Genomic DNA, 24,197 nt, shown 5'->3' on the forward strand with positions numbered 1-24,197 from the left:
GTTCCTCATAGGGTGCCGGCGTTGCGTGTGCAAGCACGGTCCCTTGAGGAACCACGGCCGTTCGCGATCCTACATTAAGGACTGCAATGAAGGGGTCCCCATCCCCTTTCACCATGGTCTGAGCCGCTAGCAAATCGGGGCCATTGACCCCGGCCCGAGATGGTCCCAACAAGACCCCCCGATCCGCAACCCCCTCAGCAAACGGCCGACGCAACCTAAGAGGGACGAGCATCTGAGCCCCCGGGGGTACGCGCACAGTTTTTGCCACGAGCGCCTGCACGGTTGCAAACGCCCGACGCCCCGTGGCGGGGGAAGACAAAAACGTTACGCGCCGACCCGACGGGAGCTCGATGCACCCCTGGTCAATCAAGATACGAATGGGCATTTTGGCCAAGAAATCCGTCCCCAACAGGCACGGAACCGCCAGTGAGGAGGAAACCAAAACAGGGCCGGATAATTTAATGTCTCCAATGCAAATTTTGGCGCGGATTTGGCCAATGATGCCTAGCGAGCCCCCGTTAGCAGCATAGCATGGCACGTCAACGGGGAGCAAGGGACGACTTTCAACGGGAAGAATGTTATAGATCAAATCAGATATAATGGTCGCCGACGCTCCTGTGTCAATTAAAATCCGCACCTCTACCCCATCAATATGACCGACCACAACCGACGATCCCGCCGACGCTGCAACGACACGATGGGCGAGCTCCGACCACTGACCCGGTTGGAGTGCTCGCCGCATTTCAGAACAATCGGGCGCAACGGCCGTCGATTTGCGAGCCCTGTTCGGTTGAGCGCGTGAGTGTGTGTCGGATGTGTGCATGGGCCAAACGTGTGAGGTGCCACGACTCGCTGTATTTCTCTGCTGGAGCTTGGGTGGAGACGGCGCGGCGTCCTGACGAGGTGTCGCCCCGCGCTGGCGGGGAGCCCGGCACCCTGAAGCAACGTGGCCTTGAAGGCCACAGTTGTAGCAGCGTTAGAGCGCCCGAGATGGCCTGGGCTGCTCCTGGCGGCTCGGTCCATTCCGAGCCTGTGGTGCCGCCGATCTCCATTCCCCCCGCCACTCCACCCCGCAGACCTCCTCCGATGGGAGGGTGGTGGCCGCCATGGCATGGCCGGCCACCCCCTTGGCGGCCTTGCGACGCAGGGACCGCAAGCCCCCGTGGATGTGGCGCGCGACCAGCAAGGACAACATCTCTGCGTCGTCTTGAGCCAAGACGGCGACGTCCAGCTCATCCGCGAGTAGCAGCAACTTTTCAGCCACCATAGCGTCCACTCCCTCCTCGTCCATCCGCGGGAAAGCTGCCTTCGCCAGGGCCAGGAGAGCCGTCCGGAAGGCCAGGGGCGATTCGTTGGCGCCCCGATGCCAATCGTGGAATAGCTGCCTGCAGTCCGAAGGCGGGCCATAGACAGCTGACAGCAGCTGCAGCGCCAAGTGCAGCGTGGCGCGCTTTTCCTTAGGCGCCGAGGTGAGAGTAGCCAGGGCGTCGTTGTCCAGCATCGCCGGCAGCGCGCGTAGTGCTTCGGCGTCCATCCAGTTCGCCATCTCTTGATGAGCGATGAACCGCCTTTTGAAGCCGCCCCAGTCTCCGTCCGCGCCCACGAATTCTTTGAGAGGCGGTAGTCGCTGCTGTAACGCGACGTCCGTGGCTGCGGATCGCGCTCCGTCGTTCCCAGCAGACGTTACAGTGTGGGCGGGCTGCGAGCATGGCATCGCCGGTCGCTCTGTTGTTGACGCGCTGGCCGGTGTTGATGATGTCACGGCTCGTGCTTGGCCCTCAGCAGTCACCTGACGCGGGCCGGCCCCGCCCTCTGCTCGCACTGTAGTGACGGCGGGAAATTTAACCGCGAGCCGCGTTGGGGTGGCGGGAACTGTCGCCGCGCGTCGGCTGCTGTCGTCGTCCCGCGCAGCCCCTCCAGCCCCCAGCCGCGTGATCTCTTCCAACGCGGCGGCCACAGCGTAGAGCAGCTCCGCCAGGCGGGAGTGAGCCAGCCGAAGTCCCTCGGCCGACGCATCCCCCCTTTCCTGTCGTAGCAGCGCGGGTGTACTCGGCCCCGGCTGCTCCGATCCGACCTCGGCCATCTCTGGTGGCGATTCGGCCGCGGTGTCCTCCATCTCCGACTCCCTGGTACGTGTTGTCCCTCGTGTGTCCATCGTTGAACGTTTTACTTCTGACACCAGATGTAGTAAGTATTCAGGAGGCTTGACGACGGGATCGGAGGCACACTTATTTATTAACACCAACTTGTGTACAGTAGCGGGTACACACAGTACTTAAGGGGTTAACGTCCCCTTTACTCAGCTAACAGGGAGACACAACATCTAACCCCGCTAACCTAAGCCCAAGTCCTCCACTACGGAGCTAAGGGAGGCTACCTATCCCAGCCCTGGTCAAGCTGGGATCCCGGCACCCTGAGTCTGGGCTCTCGGGGCCACGCCACCGGCTTGCCCTGGTCGGCCCTGACAAGGACAGCGAGCCAGGGGAGCTCCGGGGCCTATGCTAGCTGGTCTTCAGTCTTCGCTGGTTAAAGCTGATACTCCGACCTCGAGCACTCCGGCTCACCACCTTTTATAGTACTCGGCCCCCGGGAGGGGCCCGTGGGGGATGCAGGTGCGGACGTCGGTGTGAGCACCTCCTCTGTGTACGGCCCTAACCACGCCCCTTGTGTTTGTTAGCCATCCGCGCCCATACACAATTACACCTCTACACGTTCAATAACGAAGCAGACAATATGCGTCTACTGTCCCTCCAAGTAAAAAGCATATTTTACACATACTGTACATAACGTAAGCACCATTAGTTCACCGCAAGCAAACTCTAGACCGGTTTCTACATTCAGTATCTCTCATCAGCAGCCATAACTTGCTTGAAACGATCCCAGACGTTTATAGGCAAAAGGACCTGGGTGCTACGCAAACCCCATTCGACACTGCCAGAGGCGCACGGATGATCTGTGTGGTGGCCCAGTGGTTAGCGCGGCACCACGATACAAACTCGACGGACCGAGTTTTTGATTCCTGCTCACGACCCTTGACTTAGGTGGACTCAGCCTCAAGCGGGTACGATGTGTGATACATCAGCACTGGGGAGACAAAAGCGGCCGGGTGTGGTGTTGGCCACCCACCCCTCCCCCTCTCTATGGCATGATCGATAGTATAGTTTGATCCCAAAAGTTAGTTTAATTTGCACCAATATACTCACATATATACAGTACATGTAGCATGTTTCATTATTGGCAATGTATTACAAAATCGTTACGCAATTGAACGATTGTGCAATATGTTGCTCGAAATTAAACATGCATGTTAAACGCAGGTGTCACGTATTGGTTTAAAATGAAACAAACATTAGAGCAGTAAATATTCTTGGGTCTTTCGGTAAAGTCACGTAGATAGGTTCAAATAAAATAACAAAAAATTACAAAAAACTACGACGTTTCGATCGCAACACAAGCGGTCGTCTTCAGGAAAAGGGGGGTTCGCTTCCAAGGCAAACTGTTTAAGGGGTTGAAATGCGCGTAGCCCAAATGTCAGCAGCCAATGACAATGTGAGTGGTGGGCAGCCAACTCGACAGAGGGCTGCCAGGGTGAAAATTATCATATTAAACAGAGATTATCATGTTAATGGCAGAACGCAGAGCCGCAGCCAAGGGGTCGGCACGCGAAGTGACTGTGGAAGTGCAAGGTTTGAAATGGGCATGAAGCACAACTAACATCGGAAGGTGGTAGGATGGGAACATCATAGCCAATTATGACTTAAACTGGTTGATAACGTCCTTCCAATGATTGCTCAGTTTGTACCGATATTATTCTCTCTGAGATCAGGGCTAGGCGAGCCCTGAACATGATCCGTTTAGCATTGGGAGAAGTGACAGCAGCAGATGTCAGTGTAAAGGCGATGTATTTCCGACCGTCATCACCTAGCCAGTGAACTGGAGCACGTACACCAAGCCCTCAAGAAGAATGGATATTCAGACTACACGATCCGTAAAGCTATCGCCCCAACCGTTGGGAAATAACCATCTGAGGCCTCAATCAATACCATCACCTTGCCATACATAGCAGGGGTCATAAAAAATATTTCCAAAATCATGAGCAAACAAGACTTAGGTTCGATTTAACACAGTACATAACATTCGTGATGTGATCCCATCTGTGAAGGATGTGATCCCTGACATGAAATACCCCGGCATCTACAAACTAAGCTGTGTCTGCGGCAGTAGTTACATTGGGGAAACAAAGCGACATGTCTCGGACCGTGTTCGTGAACATAAGGCAGATCTGAAACATGGTAGGACTAATACCTCGGCCGTAGCTGATCATTGTTTTAACGTGGTGGGCTCACACGAAATTGATTTCCCTAAGACGCAGGTACTTTGCAAGCCCACTGGCTATCAACAAAGATTCCTTCATGAAGCCATCCATATACATAAAAAGACACAATTTCAACCGAGAGGATGGGTACAAATTGAGCAATCATTGGAAGGACGTTATTAACCAGTTTAAGTCATAATTGGCTATGATGTTCCCATCCTACTACCTTCCGATGTTAGTTGTGCTTTACGCCCATTTCAAACCTTGCACTTCCACAGTCACTTCGCGTGCCGACCCCTTGGCTGCGGCTCTGCGTTCTGCCATTAACATGCTCATGTCTCTTTAACATGATAATTTTCACCTGGCAGCCCTCTGATTGGTGGAAAACCAACCACCGTCGGGTTGGTTACCCACCACTGACATTATCATTGGCTGCTGACATTTAGGCTACGCCCATTTCAAACCTTTATAAACAGTTTGCCTTGGAAGCGAACCCCTCTTTTCCTGAAGACGACCGCTTGTGTTGCGATAGAAACGTCGTAGTTTTTTGTTATTTTCTTTCAACCTATCTACGTGACTTTACCGAAAGACCCAAGAATATGAATTCCCCCAGTCACGAAAGCTTTCAGTCAAGATTAGAGCAGTAGTTTCTTAACCTTTACTGCAGCCTTGCACCACTTTGGTTCTCAAAGTACAATGTTAATAAATACGTAGGGTATGATGAAACAAAGTAGTTGTACTTACGTGCCCGTGCTTAATTTGTGTTTCGATAATTTTTTCCTTCGTAAACAATCTGGCCATGCCCCGCACACCCCAGGGGATGCACGCACCCCAGGTTACGAACCACAACTGCCTGAAAGGATCGAACGCAGCAAACAAACACCGTGCCCAGTCCCCGTGGCGTGAGTCCACTCCACGTCCCCCCCCCCTCTAGGCGTCAGTCCACTCCATGTCCCCCCCCCCCCCAGGTGTGAGTCCACTCCGGGTCCCCCCTCTAGGCGTGAGTCCACTCCCGGTCCCCCCCCCCTCTAGGCGTGATTCCACTCCGGGTCCCCCCCCCCCCTCTTGGCGTGAGTCCACTCCGGGTTCCCCCTCCTCTGGCCCCCGGCCCGCGCCCCCAACGCGGGGTCACAAAACTGCACCGCCGCTGCTGCTTCTGCCGCTCTCTGTGACAGCAGCAGCAGTCAGCTGTAGCAGCTCTCTGTGACAGCAGCAGCAGTCAGCTGTAGCAGCAGCTCTCTGTGACAGCAGCAGTCAGCTGTAGCAGCAGCTCTCTGACAGCAGCAGCAGTCAGCTGTAGCAGCAGCTCTCTGTGACAGCAGCAGTCAGCTGTAGCAGCAGCTCTCTGTGACAGCAGCAGCAGTCAGCTGTAGCAGCTCTCTGTGACAGCAGCAGCAGTCAGCTGTAGCAGCTCTCTGTGACAGCAGCAGCAGTCAGCTGTAGCAGCAGCTCTCTGTGACAGCAGCAGTCAGCTGTAGCAGCAGCTCTCTGACAGCAGCAGCAGTCAGCTGTAGCAGCAGCTCTCTGTGACAGCAGCAGCAGCAGTCGCCTCGCGATTCCTGGAGGCGCAGAAGCAGCACAGAGCGCAGCACCCAGAGACACGAGTCGGGGGATACGGGGCAGCCGCACGCACAGATACAAGACAGAGACACACACAAAAACAGACAGACAAGACACAGAGAGACAAGACAGAGACACACAAAAACAGACAGACAAGGCACAGAGAGACAAGACAGAGAGACACACAGAGAGAGAGACAAGACACAGAGACACAAGACACACACGCACAGAGACAGACAGAGAGAGACAGACGCAGAGAGACACAGACAGACAAGACACACAGAGACACACAGAGAGACAGACAAATCACAGAGAGAGACAAGACAGAGAGACAAACAAGACGCACACACAGACACACACAGAGAGACAGAGAGAGACAAGACAGAGACAAGGCGCACGCAGACACAAAGAGGCAGCGCGCCATGGATCCGTTCCGCAGGGCAGCCCACGAGGAGTTGGATGAGAGGCCCCTCACGATGGACGACGACGACGAGGAGGGGGAGGAGGGGGACGAGGAGGAGGAGGAGAGGCGAAGCGACCTGGCGGGGCCTGCGGTGAGAGGCCCGTATTCTCGGGTACGAGCATCCGCAACAACAACACAGATCAACACACACATACAGCAACACATACACACACAACACACACAGCAACACACACAGCAACACCACACACAGTAACAGACACAGCAACACAGATCTACACACACACAGCAACACACATCAACACAGATCTACACACACACACAACACACAGCAACACACACAGCAATAGACACAGCAACACAGATCTACACACACACAACACACAGCAACACACACAGCAACAGATCTACACACACACACAACACACACAGCAACACAGATCTACACACACAGCAACACATACAGAGCAATACACAGCAACACACACACAGCAACACAGATCTACACACACAGCAATCCATGCAGAACAACAAAGACATCCCCGATATAAATATTCTCACCAGACTGTTGGGGCGAGCGCTGTGAGTGAGTAGCACCGATAGAGGTAGAGGCCGGCACGGCGCACGAGGGGTGGGTGGTTGGCCGGCACCAACACAATAAACAACACACACCAACACACACCAACAAAATAACACGCACATCAACACACACCAACACACATCAACACAACAATAACAACACACACCAACACAATAACAACACACATGAACACACCAACACAATAACAACACACATGAACACACCAACACAATAACAACACACACCAACACAATAACACACACATCAACACACACACCAACACAATAACACAATATCAACACACATAACAACACACACACCAACGCATTAACAACACACATCAAGACAATAACAACACACACACCAACACAATAACAACACACACCAACACAACACACATCAACACAATAACAACATAACAACACACAACAACAACAACCGCCATTCGCCACTAAGTGGCGGTGACGTCACCACGACGCTTGTGCCACACCAACACAACACACACATCAACACAATAACACAATACCAACACACACACCAACACAATAACACCACACATCAACACACATCAACACAATAACAAGACACACTAACACAATAACACCACACACATCAACACAAAAACAACACACAGCACACAAAGACAAGAATCCGTCCGACTGTTGAGACGGGGACTGTTCACGACACAGATCAACAACAACAACACAGACACAGAGACGACACACACACAGATCAACAACACAGAGAGACGACACACACACAGATCAACAACAACAACAACACAGACACAGAGATGACAGACACACAGATCAACAACACAGACACACACACAGATCAACAACAACACAGATACACACACAGATCAACAACAACACAGACACAGAGACGACAGACACACAGATCAACAACAACAACACAGACACAGAGACGACAGACACACAGATCAACATCAACAACACAGACACAGAGACGACACACACACAGATCAACAACACAGACACACACATATCAACAACAACATAGACACACACACAGATCAACAACAACACAGATACACACACAGATCAACAACAACACAGACACACACAGATCAACAACACAGACACACACAGATCAACAACAACAACACAGACACACACAGATCAACAACAACACAGACACACACAGATCAACAACAACACAGACACACACAGATCAACAACAACACAGACACACACAGATCAACAACAACAACACAGACACACACAGATCAACAACAACAACACAGACACACACAGATCAACAACAACAACACAGACACACACAGATCAACAACAACAACACAGACACACACAGATCAACAACAACACAGACACACACAGATCAACAACAACACAGACATACACAGATCAACAACAACAACACAGACACACACAGATCAACAACACAGACACACACAGATCAACAACAACAACACAGACACACACAGATCAACAACAACACAGACACACAGATCAACAACAACACAGACACACACAGATCAACAACACAGACACACAGATCAACAACAACAACAAGACAGTGCCTGTGTGTCTGTGTGTGTGTTTTAATCGTGCCTTGTGTGCACCCACGGAGGGCCTCACTGAGTCTCGCGACTCTCGTGTCTCAGGAGGGGAGGGTCCTGCCCGAGTTAATTGGCGCTGCCGCTGCTGCAGGAGGCGGCGTGGACACTGTGGGGGTGTGGGGGGCAGTGTGGACCCGTACAGTAGCAGAGGGACCCGTACAGTAGCAGAGGGACCCGTACAGTAGCAGAGGGACCCGTACAGTAGCAGAGGGACCCGTACAGTAGCAGAGGGACCCGTACAATAGCAGAGGGACCCGTACAGTAGCAGAGGGGCCCGTACAGTAGCAGAGGGACCCGTACAGTAGCAGAGGGGCCCGTACAGTAGCAGAGGGACCCGTACAGTAGCAGAGGGACCTGTACAGTAGCAGAGGGACCCGTACAGTAGGAGAGGGACCCGGCACGTACCCCCTCGTCACCCAGAGAGGGAGCTGTGTGTGGGTCGTGTGCCCGGGTCGTGTTCAGCATGGGGGGCTACTTGGGAAGTGAACTTGTTGGGGGGGGGGGGTCCCTGATCGGGCTCAAGTGGGGGTCCCAGCAGCAAACCACGCACCCCACAGACAAAGCTGCCCCGTGTAGCCTGTAACAGACTTGGGGCAAGTGCTGTCAGCGAGCAGCACCTATGAAGGCCGGCACTGTGGCACACGAGGGGGGTGGGTGGCCAGCACCACGCCCGGCGGCCTTTGTCTCCCCAGTGGCGATGTTTACACACCGCGCCAGGTACTCATTTGAGGCCGGGTCGACATAGGGGAGGCCCATGACCGGTTCAGATACTCATCACTGGCGCTGGCCGTGAGTGGGAATCGAACTCGGGTCGCCGGGTTCGTAGAGAGCGGCGCGCTAACCGTTGCACCACCGCTCCCACGGACCCCAAACGCACGGGGACCCTCCTCACATCACATCGACAATCTCTTAAACCACGGGTGCGGAACGCAGGTACAGTGGCCCAACACGTCAAGTGTCCAGCAACAAACAGCACAATTAAAGCTGTAATAGATAAGAGCTGACACGTGTCTTGCATTGAGCGAGGTCTTAGGAACTTGGGAAAAGAGACACTGCGGGGGAATTCTAAAGTTGAGCAGTGCAGGGGAAGAGGCAGACAAGCGAGGTGACCTGCAGTGAGTGAGTTGCTGTGACCTGCAGTGTGGTGAGTGTAGGGGTGAGTGTGTTGTTGTGACCTGCAGTGTGGTGAGTGGGTGAGTGAGTTGCTGTGACCTGCAGTGTGGTGAGTGTAGGGGTGAGTGTGTTGTTGTGACCTGCAGTGTGGTGTGTGTAGGGGTGAGTGTGTTGTTGTGACCTGCAGTGTGGTGAGTGTAGGGGTGAGTGTGTTGTTGTGACCTGCGGTGTGGTGAGTGGGTGAGTGTGTTGTTGTGACCTGCAGTGTGGTGAGTGGGTGAGTGTGTTGTTGTGACCTGCAGTGTGGTGAGTGTAGGGGTGAGTGTGTTGTTGTGACCTGCGGTGTGGTGAGTGGGTGAGTGTGTTGTTGTGACTTGCAGTGTGGTGAGTGGGTGAGTGAGTTGTTGTGACCTGCAGTGTGGTGAGTGGGTGAGTGAGTTGTTGTGACCTGCAGTGTGGTGAGTGGGTGAGAGTGTTGTGACCTGCAGTGTGGTGAGTGGGTGAGTGTGTTGTTGTGACCTGCAGTGTGGTGAGTGTAGGGGTGAGTGTGTTGTTGTGACCTGCAGTGTGGTGAGTGGGTGAGTGTGTTGTTGTGACCTGCAGTGTGGTGAGTGGGTGAGTGTGTTGTTGTGAACTGCAGTGTGGTGAGTGGGTGTGTTGTTGTTGTGATCTGCAGTGTGGTGAGTGGGTGAGTGTGTTGTTGTGACCTGCAGTGTGGTGAGTAGGTGTGTTGTTGCGACCTGCTGTGTGGTGAGTGGGTGTGTTGTTGTTGTGATCTGAGTGGGTGTGTTGTTGTTGTGATCTGCAGTGTGGTGAGTGGGTGTGTTGTTGTTGTTGTGACCTGCAGTGTGGTGAGTGGGTGTGTTGTTGTTGTGACCCTCACATCTTCATCTAAGCTCTTCATGGTAATTTACAAAACTCGCCCTACTTCCCCCCTGACCCCATTCCTGCGTTCCTTCTACCTTGCCTCCTCCCTCTTATCTTCCCCTACCTTGTGTCCATTTTTCAATCCTACCTCTCCAAACGTGTCTTCAGAGAAGTAGGAGAAACCCAAACTGGAAGAAATCCTCCCCAAGCCTTCGCCATAATTTCGTGATAAGTTGATAACTCATAGAGCTCCTGCACACGACATGATTTCGTCCCACCATTCCCGCCGCATTGCCCGTGCTTCTTCACACGCTTTTCAGATTGTGGTCCATGGTCTATGTTCATGTCCACATTCTGATCCGCGTGAGTCGTAGTTTGCACCGATCGATCGCGTTCTTCTATCAGGCGCATTGCTGCGTCACTTCTCGTGGCCGGGTTGAGGTTGACATCGGCACCAAAGACGAAGTTCCCCCGTATAGCCTTAACAGGCTGTAGGGGCAAGTGCTGTTAGTGAACACCTATGAAGGCCAGAACGGTATACGAGGAGGTGGGTGGCCAGCACCACGCCCGACCGCCTTTGTCTCCCCAGTGGCGATGTTTACACACTGCACCATCTACTCATTTGAGGCTGAGTCGACCTAGGCGAGGCCCAGGACCGGTTCAGATCAACGTCACCGGGGTTGGCCGTGAGCGAGAATCGAACACGGGTCGCTGGGTTCATAGCGCAGCGCGCTAACCGCTACACCACCGCTCCCCACACGTTGTTTGTGCACTCAGGTGACATCAGCACCACACCCCTGCTCTCATCCACCTCTGCATTCCATCTCTGTGGTTCCGGTCTGTTGGCAGTGGTTGTTCTCGGTACACTCACTCTCCTCTTCATTTCAGCCGTGCCCCTCTGAAAGACAACTCCAATCGTTCAGTGCACTGGTTGCACTGTTTAGCCTTCCACAAAATGGGTAACACATTAACAATTTCATATTTGCTGATGTGGTTACGATGACATCCAATGGAAATGAACGACAGAACATAATCAAATAATTGAAAGAAAACGGCAAAGTGGGGCTCAAAGCAAATAGGAGCAAAGTTGGTTTGTTGAACAATGCCTTTGTTATCATCCAAGAGTTTTCGGCATCACATGTTAAGACTACACACGATGCATTTGGAGGAGAAAGGTACAGTATTGTCAAATAGAGGAAGTGCAATTAAACTTTTTTTTACGATCAGTAAACCTGTTGTATTCATAATAGCTTGTGACAGAACCTCGACAAGGGATATGCATGAGTTGATAGGTGAGGGGTGGGTGGATGAGTGAGCGGAGGCTCGTGAAGGACGCTGCTGCTGGGCAGTTGGAGGCAGTCGCCCTCCAACAACAACTGAGGGCAGAGGAGCGACGCTCACAACAACGAGCGGAGCTCCGGGCTGATAAAACGCAGCAAGTTGGTGGTGCATCTGCCAGTCACCTCAGTCATTCTGACTGAGGTGACTGGCCTGCAGCGGGCCTTCCACACCTCTTCGTCCCTCGTGGTGCAGATCGTCTGTCCCAAGCTCCGTGGTGATGTCACTGCCACTTGGTGGCGAATGGCGGTTGTTGTTGGGGTGGTTGAGGTTTGGGTTCGTGGGTGGGAGAGGAGTCACCTGCCAGGTCTCAGACACCAGGGCCAGGAGAGAGACGGGATATTTCCTCGCTTTTTGCGGGTTCGGTTTGTGCAGTTTTGCGTGTATGCGGCTAACCTATTTCTACCCCAAATTCACTACATTATGCGATTTGAGTTAACTCGCATGCGGCTACGCGGTCGAACGTGGGCAAGATTGCGTGTGTACTGTGTGTACTGTGTGCGCTGCTCGGCAGGCAGCTATATCTGGTGCGTTGTGGATTGTGTGACTGATGGTCCATGCTGCACGATTTCGCTTTGTGTGCACAAAGCGAGGGAAACTGGTGTCAGCTGAACGTTGTGCGCTCAGGTGTGCTCAGACCTGGAACCCGAACAGGCGCTTGTACAAATAACACGAAGTTTTATTTGGGGCACTACCCTGTTTTTTTAGCAAATGATGTAACGACCTCGTGCTCGGGACGGTGAGACGCGTGCCTGAACTTGCTGAGGAACTCTTTTGACTTCTGCGGGGAAGGGACAGGGGCTGTCTCGCAGACAGAAAACAGTGACCTGGCGGGGCCGGAGGCCCAGCGAGTGGGTGGAGGATAACGTGCCCGTCGTCGGAAGAGTGAAGGGTGAGCGTGGGAGGAGGCAGGCGGGGGGTGGGGGCAGCCGTCTGCGTGGAGAGAGCCGGGAGGATGGAGGGAAAAGGAGAGGGCCGCTTGGGAAGGGCAGTACAGCTTCGTGCAGACTTCTTGTTTTTCCACACGGCTGCTGATTTAGATGCAGATCAACGACTGCAATGTCACAGTCAAGTGGTCAAGCCCAGATAACTGCGTCAGGAGCGGTGGAGTTGTATCGCATTGCTTCGTTCTACGTTGATCGGTCTGTTCTGGGTGACCACAGTCGTGCACTGCGTGGCTTGTGTTGTTGCTCTGGAGACCGGGAGATTGATGACACTTTGTAACACATTTTTGTTCCTGGGTAGTAAGTGTTATTTCCTAATTGCTTATGCCTCAAAAGTATAGAAAATGGCTATTATTCCCCACAAACTTTGCTTTTGTGACCAGGACAGTGATGTTTTGAAATGTACCTTTTGATCTCCGACAGGCATGCCGAAATATGTCTTGTAGGCCTCACACATATTCGCAGATGCTTAAACAGAGTACTTTTTTCGCTTTTGTTTTGATAAATTGCCCGCAGACATAGCAAAATGCGTCCACCGGATGCTTGCAGCCTCTTGATGCCATCTCAGAAAAATACAGATATGTAGCCACTTAGGCAGCTGGAACTAAAGTGAACTGGTGGGCTTAAGGCCCCTGTATTTATACTACTATTTATATTACTGGAAAGTTCTAGAATGTTCTAGAAGTTACTCCAAGTTTACTCAGCACTGAATCTATCTGGAATGTTCTGGAAAATAGGTAAATTTCAAAATATCACTGTTCTGGTCACAAAAGCAAAGTTTGTGGGGAATAATAGCTATTTTCTGTACTTTTGAGGCATAAGCAATTAGGAATTAACACTACCCGGGAACAAAAAATAAATAAATAACTGTTACACCGTGTGATCGATGTTCGGTCACCGTGTTGACGGCATTAGTCGTGATTTCTCACCTAACAGTGTGCGCCGCGTGAAAGCTGCCATCTTCTGCTCCAAATGTGTGGACTAATCTCCGCCTGTATGGGATAGCGTGTTTCCCCCTCACACTCGTGGGGTTTCTCCCACATGTTATAAACGCTCATTAATTTTGCGGAAAATGTTTGAATGCACTGAAGACCGCAGAGCTTGTGCCTGGCTCCTGCCTTCCCACTCGCCTGTGGCTCCTCGCTCCTCCACGCTTACCACTTGCTCAGCGCCGTGATGAGGTGCATTCTGCAGGAACGACTCGATAATCTACGCAAGACAAAAGCATCGTTTATTATTACGAACGTTGGGATGAGTGGAGTCGCGCCCGGTCGGGTGGAACCCAATGGGAGGGAGGGGGGGGGCACGTGTTTACCCCACTGCCACCAACGTGGGTGGTGGTGTATGTATGTTTGCTGAACTTCCACAATCGAGGTTTTTGGGTTAGATCACGTGAGTATGAATGTGTCATTAAACCCGCCACCTCCCGACACGGCCAATAGTAAGGTTCGTCACGTAAACAAAACGTGACAATTCGTTACTAGTGCAGCACTAACCGGTGTGTTGGACACATTCATATTTATTCCATCTAACTCAAAAACCGCTATTATGGATAATATTCGTCGCGAAAGCCTACGTGCTAAACTTTGTTGAACTTCTTTCGCACCGTACGTAGCCAACCATGATTATTATCATGGTAATTATCATGGTTGGCTATTATTCAGTGGTGCAAAGGCCTTAGTGTTTAAGTGCACAGTGGATCTCTCCCCGTGTGCTTGGTCCTCTCGCCACGATCCCTGTAATTTGCGGGAACAGATTCTTCTGTGAATCGTCTTAACATGCGCAGGTCGGGTCTTCCCATTACCTGGGTTAATTCCACCAATCCCAGTGTCTACAACTTGTGTGGCTAACAGGCGTGGCGCATGATTCCCCAAGGCCTCTGTCTAAACCGCAGAAGGTTGTCACGTGTCTGCGGTTCTGCATGCGCTGAGACGACCTTCATCCCACGGTGGATTTGCCGGAGGGTTGTAACTTCATTTTATTATTCTTTCGCTGTCAAAATGTTTCATTATAATTTTACCGCTCGCTTGGAAATAGAGCAATTAAAGCAAACTAGCCTGGACCCCAGGATTCTAAGAATCGATGGTGGAATTCCCACCACCGGATTCGGGCTGTGGACAGAAGATGAGCACCAACGCCTCTTTCGGACCTTTTGACATTTAGAAAACAAAGCAACAAGCACGTGCCTGCCGTGGAGGCGGAGCAGGTGCCTGCTGCCAGCCTGGTGAAGTCAGCAGTCACATGAGTGGTGGTGTGGGAGGGGGTGTCACAGGGTGTGCGGCTGCAGCAGTTGCTAAGCTTCGTGATGGGGCAAGTAAGTGGGTTGTTGTTTTTGTGCTCAACTGGTGCCGTGAGCTTCCGGCAGCAGCTCCAGCTACCCCCCCCGAGGGCAATCCACTCTTTTTGAATGGGATATTGTATTATACCATTTCAATTGTACGACTTACGCAGGTTTATGCAGTTTGAGGGTGAGAAAACATTTACTGGCAAAAACCCCCACCCGGTTTTGTAATTCCCAAAGATAAACACCCTTGGATTTGTTTTCCTCCAGAAATTTGAATGTACATGCCGAGTTCCATCTCCATGAGCTTGGTCGTAGCTGAGCCTGCCGGCTTGGTGTGAGACTCTGCGTGAGTCTCTGAGTGAGTGAGTCTCTGAGTGAGACTCTTGTGTGAGTCTCTGTGTGAGACTCTGAGTGAGTCTCTGAGTGAGTCTCTGTGTGAGACTCTGAGTGAGTCTCTGTGTGAGACTCTGTGTGAGACTCTGAGTGAGTCTCTGAGTGAGTCTCTGTGTGAGACTGAGTGAGTCTCTGTGTGAGTCTCTGAGTGAGTCTCTGCACACAGAGAGACTCTGTGTGAGTCTCTGCGTGAGGTTCTGCGTAGGGCTCGTTTCAGCGTTCGCAACGCGACGGGCGGCTCGGTGGGATCTGTGCCTCCACCTTTGCGGGTTCCAGTCCCGTCAGAGGCCGGATTGGGGCACCTGCCGCCATTCTCTACTCCGTGGCTTCTGCTCAAGAACGTGCAACATACAAACAAACCTGGATGGAAAGGGTGCCGTGGGGGTAATTCGATGAGAACTGTAAAACAGCAGTGTTGCTGTGGCGCGTGACGGTGAGTGGCCCGCACCGAGTCGTGAGTGCTGCTCCGTCAGCAGTCGCGGCGGCAGCAGCAGCAGAAGGCCACATGCAGCTCTCGGGGTGTGCTGAGCAAGCGCGTTTGCACAAAGCACGTGTTCCTGGAATGTGTTGAAAGAACACCGCATACATTTACTCCACTTTCTTTAAAGTAAGTGGCTTGGTTATCAATTTGTGGAATAAACTGCAATTGATGATGCCGACTGCTGCTGTCGTAAGAAACCTTGGGTTTCTTAATCGTATGCTTGCTTTGTTCAAACTGGCGTGGGGTTTTTTTTTTGGTAATTTCCCTTCTAGACTTATATATTTATTTTCCTCAACTCGTGACCAAAGAGGAAGACGCTTTCAAAACACGACACAAAATCATTTTTCGCGTTGTGGTTGTTGTGGCGTTGAAAATAAATAGATCAGCAGACAATGACTCTTTATATTTATCTCTAAAACGTTAAAGTATTTTTACACAAACCATCGGCGCCACAGTTGATTCAGTACAAGCAAATCCCAAGCTTGGCTTGTGATCTAGGCCGCACGATGCGTGACCCGATGAGATGTCACACACGGAACCCGTGGCAGTGGAAAGGCATCATGATATCATCATCATCGTTGTCATCACTTTCTGACTGCGGAAAATATCTCCAGCATCTTCACTCTTTCAGCCTCCATTGTCAGCTCGAGATTTGGCCACCGTGAAAGTGGTTTTACTTACTGTAGATTCCAGCAGAGTGGCCTAGGGGTAACGCTCGTCAGCGCCCTTGTAATGCTGTGCCACGTTACGGCGCTTTAGCAGCTGTCAACATTATTATTAGAAGAAGAAGGGCCTGGCTAGATGCCCGACTCGGGTACCTCTCTGCAGTTTGTATGTTTTCTATCTCCCTGTTCTGCGTGGGATTCCTCCAGGTTCTGCAGTTTCCTCCCAGAGCTAAACAAACATACATCGTAACTTACTGGTATTGGCCAAAACATCCCAGTGCCGAAAAAAGTCACCTGCAAATGACTCGATGGGAATTACACAGCGACATCACTGCGGCGGCATAGCTTGCCGCGGTGGTGGCGGTGGTGGTGGAAACGCGGTTTGTCTTTGCCTGCGTGGCACGTGCCTCCATGTCCGAGGGCCCCACCCGCGCCCGAACGGGGCCACGCGTTAGCCCAGCGGCACCTCGTGGACACTGCGTGCTTCCGTGCATCCAGAAACAAGAGAAGCGTCTCCCCGCAGGAGACCCGGGTTCCACGTGGAGCGACAAGCGCGTTTATTAAGCCTGCAGAACATTGCCTCCCATCGAGATTCGATGAGTCGAGTTCAATGGGCGGTGACGCGGCCCAGCGGGAGCGTGCTCACCGCTTGTTGTTGAGGTTTGCGGTTCGAATCCAGTGGCCACCCTGGTTATTACTGTGGTTGTGTATTGACCGCGATACTTTACACCGTCCGCTTCACAGCCGACGTTAAATAAACCCGTGATGTAATTTCGTAAGAGTAGGCCATTGTGTGCTGGCATTTGGCCAAATTTGATAATCACCCTCAAATTACTCAATTGGGACATGTACACACCAATCGTCGCCCCTTGGCAGAACACTCGTGGTAAAGGGTAATGAGACTCAGGCTCTTCCGGGTAAAGAAGCAGAATACTGTAGTAGTAGTAGTAATAATAATAATACAATGAAAAACATTTGACCAGGACAGACTGTCAGCGTGAGTCGTGTTTGCAGATTCTGTTACTTGACATTTATGGAAACCTGATTCGCCACGTGTTGCCGAGGCTCCAAGTTGTAACGCCCGCACGGAATTATTTTGTAACAATGGAAAACAAGGCCACTGCGTTAGCTACAGTACTGTAGTTGTACACCCACTCCAAAAAAAATATTTTATACAACGAACCCGATTTTTTTCCCAACGCTGCATTGCCATTCCTCATTTCCGTACAGAAATATCGTGCGGCGTACAGAGACTGTGCACAGTGGATGCCTGCTTACGCCGCGGTTACAAAACAAAACACGGTTTGGAGAAGTCTGCTCATCATGCCCAAAGGTGCCGTGTTGATTGAGAAGGTACGCTCTGCTGAAAACCCCGCAGACGACGGTGCGGCTATGTCAGTGAAAAAATTGAAAGCATCATCCAGTCGGCCTTTCTTGATGCCGGTGGTGACGGTGGGGGCCGTGTTCGGGGGTGCAGCCGCCTACTCCGTAGCGTGTCCACCCATATATTTTGCACACAACGGAAGCAGGCTGCGTGGGATTGCAGCGTCTCACGCAGAGAAAAGCGGATCTGAAGGAGAGCCAAGTTGTGGCAATAGGCAGCAAAGGTCAGCGAGGAAGAGCAAGCGCAAAGAGGAAGGAGAGACGGGCGAAGGGAAGCACGTGACGGGCAGAGAATAGACGAGAGGGGTTAGCTGACAACATCAGTAGTCGGCCAGCAAATGGGGCACGCACTTTCCTGTGGACAGCTGTGCAAGAGGGCCCAGAGATAAACATAAATCTATATATATAACGAGAAAATCCATCGCAACATTCAAATAGTGCATGCCAGAACATAGGAAGTTTCAAGGCCTATATGCATTCTACAACAATCAACAGGTCATCTTCGGTAAAGTCACGTAGAAGGGAAATAATAAAATAATAAAAATTAAACATAATAAAATAATTCTCACGACGTTTCGGCCACAACGCAAGCAGCCGTCCATGCGTTGTGGCCGAAACGTCGTGAGACGTTTCGGCCACACGTGCCTTTACCGAAATAACCAAGAAGATGAATCCCTGCAGTCACGAAAGCTTTAAATCGAAAAATCAACAGGTCCTGAAGAACTGCAACAGCACTGAGACACAGAGATAGACAACGATGGACCTGTTTTGTTCTTAGTCGGACTCATCAGCACAGTATCGTCACACATGCTCACTGCTGCAGACTGTCAGTTGGTCACATTTGTGAAATGTATTAAGGCAAGAGGAGCATTCTGCAGTACTTTGGGAACTGCCGATGATTCTTACATAAGGCACAGGGGTGGAGTGCTTTTGTCGGCATGTTTGTGTTGTTTGAAACTGAAGAGCCCAGGGGTCTGAGCACAGGCAGACTCGTGATGGTCGGACTCAACTAATGCCATGACAGGGAGTTGTTTACATTTCATTATTCAGTAAGTACTGTCGCTTCGAAATCCTGTTGTGTGAATGTGATATATTCACTCAGAGTACAGTATAAGTTCATAATCTGTTCAGATCAGATGCTGTCCCTTCATCTCATAGCTAACTTAAATTTTTGTTGATTTTTAAACCATAGTGTTTTTGTTACCGTTATAAGGACCCTAAGGGTTGGTGCACTAAACGTTCATAATTTCTCAGGTGCAATGAAAGTTTTAGTCCCCGCTATGAAACCTTCGGTGCGTTGATTATTGCCCCCAATGGCCATCGCCGCTGTAAACGGAATTCGCCCCCAGGATCGAGGCCGGGGAGGAGCACCTCCACTCGAACGCCAGCACGGGACGCCCGGGGCAGCTCCAACGTACAGTTGCGGTGTAGGGGGTGAGCACCCTAGCCCAGGGCTTCACAACCGGTGCGCCGCCAATTGGGCACGCCGCTGCGCCGCCAATGGGCACGCCGGTGCGCCGCCAATGGGCACGGCGGTGTGCCGCCAATGGGCACGCCGGTGCGCCGCCACCGAGCATGGCGGTGCGCCGCCAATGGGCACGCCGGTGCGCAGCCAGTGTGCCGCCAATGGGCACGCCGGTGTGCCGCCGGTGTGCCGCCAATGGGCACGCCGGTGCGCCGCCGGTGTGCTGCCAATGGGCACGCCGGTGCGCCGCCGGTGTGCTGCCAATGGGCACGCCGGTGCGCCGCCGGTGTGCTGCCAATGGGCACGCCGGTGTGCCGCCGGTGTGTCGCCAATGGGCACGCCGGTGTGCCGCCGGTGTGCTGCCAATGGGCACGCCGGTGCGCCGCCGGTGTGCTGCCAATGGGCACGCCGGTGCGCCGCCGGTGCGCCGCCAATGGGCACGCCGGTGCGCCGCCACCGCTGTGCCGCCACCGAGCACGGCGGAGCACCACCGCAGCAAATTCCAGTGAGCTGCGGTATTTTGAGAATGACAGTAAAGGAAAGAACCTGACTATTCCCAGGGCAGGAGAGACGAACTCTCCATGTCCGTGCCGTTGAGTGGCCGATGCAGCCTCCACCCTCATCCCCCCCACTCGCCGCTCTCTCCTCTCTGTCCGTCGGTCGCACGTGCGGAGTATGGCGGACGGCCGTCAACCCTCACCCCCAGGCCTCTAGACTCTCGGTCGCGATTGCAGAGTTGGGCAGTCTTGTGCGACGTTTGAGTCAGCTCGATAGTGAGTGCTGTGGAATGAACAAGGTTGAAAAGCACTGCCTTGCACGAACATTGAAATTGCATCGAATAATCACTTCGAGCATATTTACCACACCTTCCGATTAGCACGGTTGGCTACGTACGGTGCGAAAGAAGTTAAAAATACATACAAGAAACCATGGACAGAGTTATGATCTCATCAGCACGATTCGACTCAACAATTTAATGAATTGTTACTGTCTGTGGTCACAACTCATTTTGATGGCTTGTGTTTTGACAATTGTAGAGCCTGTGGAATCTACTGCAGTTGCTGGTTTCCAGTTCTATTCAATTCTTACCTCCGGCAATATGTTCTGGATTCAAATGCCAACGTAGAGGTCTGCTAGCCACGAGAGGGCTTTAGGAGAAAGTTTGTGTAGTTTTTATTTTCCTCCATTGAGGAAGTGCAGACTACAGCGGTTCACTGTATGGTCCATAGTTTGGGTTGCATGCCTACAATTGCACTACTGTGGCTTGTCTTTAATTTTCCTTTCATGAAGGAGATGTGCCCATCAGCTTGTTGATGTTTTCACTGAGTGAAGTTCTCTCGCACGCACACAAACACGAAGACATCCAATCCTCAAAGCACAGCGCGATACATGGGCCCTGAGCATATGTGTCATGTCTCCGGTTCAACGGTGAAGGTCGATCATTGTGCTCAACGTGCGTGCGGCCCACGACGTCGAGCCTGGCGGACAGCAACTCGCAGCCGTCCGTGTAAACAGAGACACGGTAGCCGTGTATGTATTGGTGTAGAACTTATTTCACGCCGTACGTAGCCAACCGCGGTAATTTGAGGTTCAGATGTGGGGTGGGGTTGGTGACGCGAGCGGGTCGGTACAGGTGAGCGGTTGCCGCAGGCGAGACGGCCGAGGTGAGACGGGACCCATGGAGTTGTTTTGCCGAGTCATGGTGCTGTGGTGCGGCGGCGCCTCCTCGAGGCGTGACCGACGGGGTAGACTCGCCGACTCGCACTGCGTGCCCCCGACCTGGTGTTCAGTTTCTCGGCGCCATCCCGGGTGGTGACACAGGTGCGTCCAGTTGGTAATAACATTGAACAGTAATACTCACAACCTGCCTTTGTGAAAAGAAAAGGTCAGATTCATCGACTAAAGTTGTAAGTGTTTGATGTCATCCCCGCATGAAAGGCCCACAACCTCGGTGGATTTGAATTGCGATCATTTTGCATTCACATCTGTTCACGCAAATGTAAGCTAAATTTGCACGCCCCGTAGCTTCTGCTGCAGTTGCTCTAGATTCACGCTCCCGTGTGTGTGCAGGAGTTCCAGGCGGGTAAGTCTCGGAATCGTTCTCTCGTTCTCTTCAGCACGTGCAACCCGCAGCACGTTGCAGACTTCCGGCAATTGCTCCGATCAGGGCCCCGGAACTCCCCTCACCAGCTTCTTTTAACCTTAAAAGAGTTTTTTTTCCGGTTAGATTGCATAAATATAAATGTGTTGTTGTTAAACCTGCCACCACCCGACACATTAATCGGTAAGGTTTGTCACGTGAACAAAACCTGCCAAATCGTTACGACTTCAGCACACGCCGGTTGTGTGTGTTGGAGAGTAAACCTCACTACAACATTGACAATTCGAGTGCCGTGACGTTTCGCCGGTAATTGCAACCAGCTTCATCAGGCGACAGCCAGAATTTGTGGAGAAATCCTCATCGTCACTATGAGCTAATCGGGTGCGAAGACCAGAATGGAGGTTGGGTTAATGTAGTCATATGAATTACAATGGATATATTATTATTAGTTGGGTTATTCACAGTTAATCGACATACATAATGTACATTTATACATTATGTATGTCACATTAACAATTTTTGGGTCCAAAAATCTTTCCTCCAACCGACCCCTCCTTTATATTTAACTTTGCCCGGGCTTTTACAAATTAACCTCTCCGCCAATCAGATTTTAGTGTTTCACGCGTGGGAATTGAGCACCTTATTTCAACTCGCAAGTCCAAGTACAGATTGTATAGATTCTCACCACTATATGTTGACGTCACTATCTATATAAAATCGCAAATCTGTCTGTCTGTCTGTGTGTGTGTCTGTCTGTCTGTGTGTCGCCGGACCATACGCAGTTTCATTGGACGAAATGTGAGGGATTTGCGAGACACGATTGGTCTGTTTGGTTTTCCTAGCGCTGCGATTGGCCCGTTCATCGAGGCCGTGGCGGAGTAGCGCAGTTAGTAGCGCCCTCGCTTCCCATGCCAAAGGTCGCGGGATCGATCCCCGCGTCCTTCACAGGCGAATATATTTTTAAATCCTTTATATTAAGTTCGCTGCCACGCATATAAAGAATTTATAGTGAAAAACTTTCTTTTTACGGGTTATACTTATTATTTATTACTGCAGAGCGGCCGAGGAGATCGTGGCTGGGGGGGTGGGCAGGGGTAGCAGCCCAACCCCAGCCTGCCAAGGTGACACCTTGGCCGGCTGGGTAATCTAGGTGAGGCCGGAGGCTCTGCACGGGACTAGGCCTCACCACGCCACTCTGACAGGTGAGTACTTTGTGCTATACAGTCCATAAATACTGCTATAGAGTCAGCATGTACTGCTGTAATCATAGCAGGTACCACCACACTATGCACTGCTGCAGTGAAAGCAGGTACCACCACAGTCAGTACGCACTGCAGTTACATTATTAAGAGTAGTTTTGAAATATTTTTTTACCCCGGGCAACGCCGGGTACTTCCTGCTAGTCAATCTATAGATTCACTCCACTACTGATTCTATAGATCCACACCACTGAGTCTCTATGCGCCTCAATAGCAGTACAAAGAGAAAGGATCTGTGAATCTAATAGTGCATCAATTTCATTGTGGAAGCGTCATGGCGGCGAGATGTTAACTACCTCGCCTCATATACATGAGGTAGTGGGTTTGATCCCCAGCCTGACTCCTTCATATATGGAGTTTGTATGTTCTTCCCATGGTCGTGTAGATTTTTCTCCAGGTCCTCCGGTTTTTCCCTCCACATTTAAAAACACGCATTTAGAGTATGTGTCTGATATAAATGTCCACGTGATAAGCCACTTCGTTGAGCTGTCATTTGTGGCCAGGTCGCTTCTGAAAAAGTGAAAAAGAGCTGTGTAGCTCAGTGGGCGTTACCTGGTAAAGAATATTCCCATTATACGCAGTAATATGTTCGCGAGCTCGACGCCAATGTCGGGGTCTCCTGGCCACGAGGTGAGGGCTTCAAGATGGAGAGTTCGTGTCGTTTGGCTGCTCCTCTTCCGTTGTAGGAGCTCAGACTACGGTGGTTTACTGCATGGTCAGTGGCTTGGCTTACATGGCCACACTCGCTCTCCCGTGACCTGTCTTTGATTGTTTTACATTCATTAAGGAGATTTGCACGTAAGCTCGTGGATGTTCCCACGTGGTCGATGGTACGTCAAAAAACGTGAAAGCCGGGACGTGCGATGCATTGTCAGTGAAATAGCAAAAGGACTTTTAAGATAAAGGGTTGGTCAGGCACAGGTCGAACAACTATGTGAGGGTGTGAGCTCGCCATGGTCACGAGGGGAGGAGAATGATTAATGGTGCAGATTCCCGTGTTGTGTCAAGGTGGGGGCAGTGGGGGGGTTCAACGAAGTGGGTTCGAGGGTAGGGCACCTGGGTTCAGAGCTGTGGACAGGTGGGGCACAGCGAATGTTGCACTCAGGGGCATCGGAGTTCACAGATGGCGGGCGGTGGGGGTGTTTGAGGCGTGAGAAGGGGCGCTTAGACTACAAGGTGGCTAGAACGCGCTGACAGATGGAAAAAGAGAACGAAGAAGATTCTATATGACGGAGATGACCGCGAGTTGAGTCAAGCGATAGGGGAGGGCAAAGCGACGGCTAGACACTGCTTGTGGAGGTTTATTGAGTGACCGTTGAATGCATCCACATAATCCAAGTGGAGTTGTTGTTCCACGTAATGCTTTTGCTTGACTGAGCGACCGTGTTTTGCCGTCACAGTGTTATCACAAACGACTCCAGAAAG

The 24,197-nt window shown here is 51.7% G+C and overlaps 1 protein-coding gene across 2 annotated transcripts in view; it reads left to right on the top strand.

The window, feature by feature from the left end:
* Window positions 1-5,432: 5,432 nt before the first annotated feature.
* The window catches only part of LOC144936080 (endothelin-converting enzyme 1-like), a 56,208-nt gene continuing 37,443 nt past the window's right edge, over window positions 5,433-24,197 (top strand). The window contains exon 1 of one of the 2 annotated variants that reach the window (XM_078862907.1): window positions 5,433-6,429. In XM_078862907.1, the coding sequence (XP_078719033.1) occupies window positions 6,298-6,429 (132 nt within the window). In that variant the 5' untranslated portion in view covers window positions 5,433-6,297. Of the gene's footprint in view, window positions 6,451-24,197 lie in introns of both variants that reach the window. The other variant, XM_078862906.1, reaches the window with a different exon arrangement.

Source organism: Lampetra fluviatilis, chromosome 15, assembly GCF_964198595.1.
Source record: "Lampetra fluviatilis chromosome 15, kcLamFluv1.1, whole genome shotgun sequence".
Classification (NCBI taxonomy): Eukaryota; Metazoa; Chordata; class Hyperoartia; order Petromyzontiformes; family Petromyzontidae; genus Lampetra; species Lampetra fluviatilis.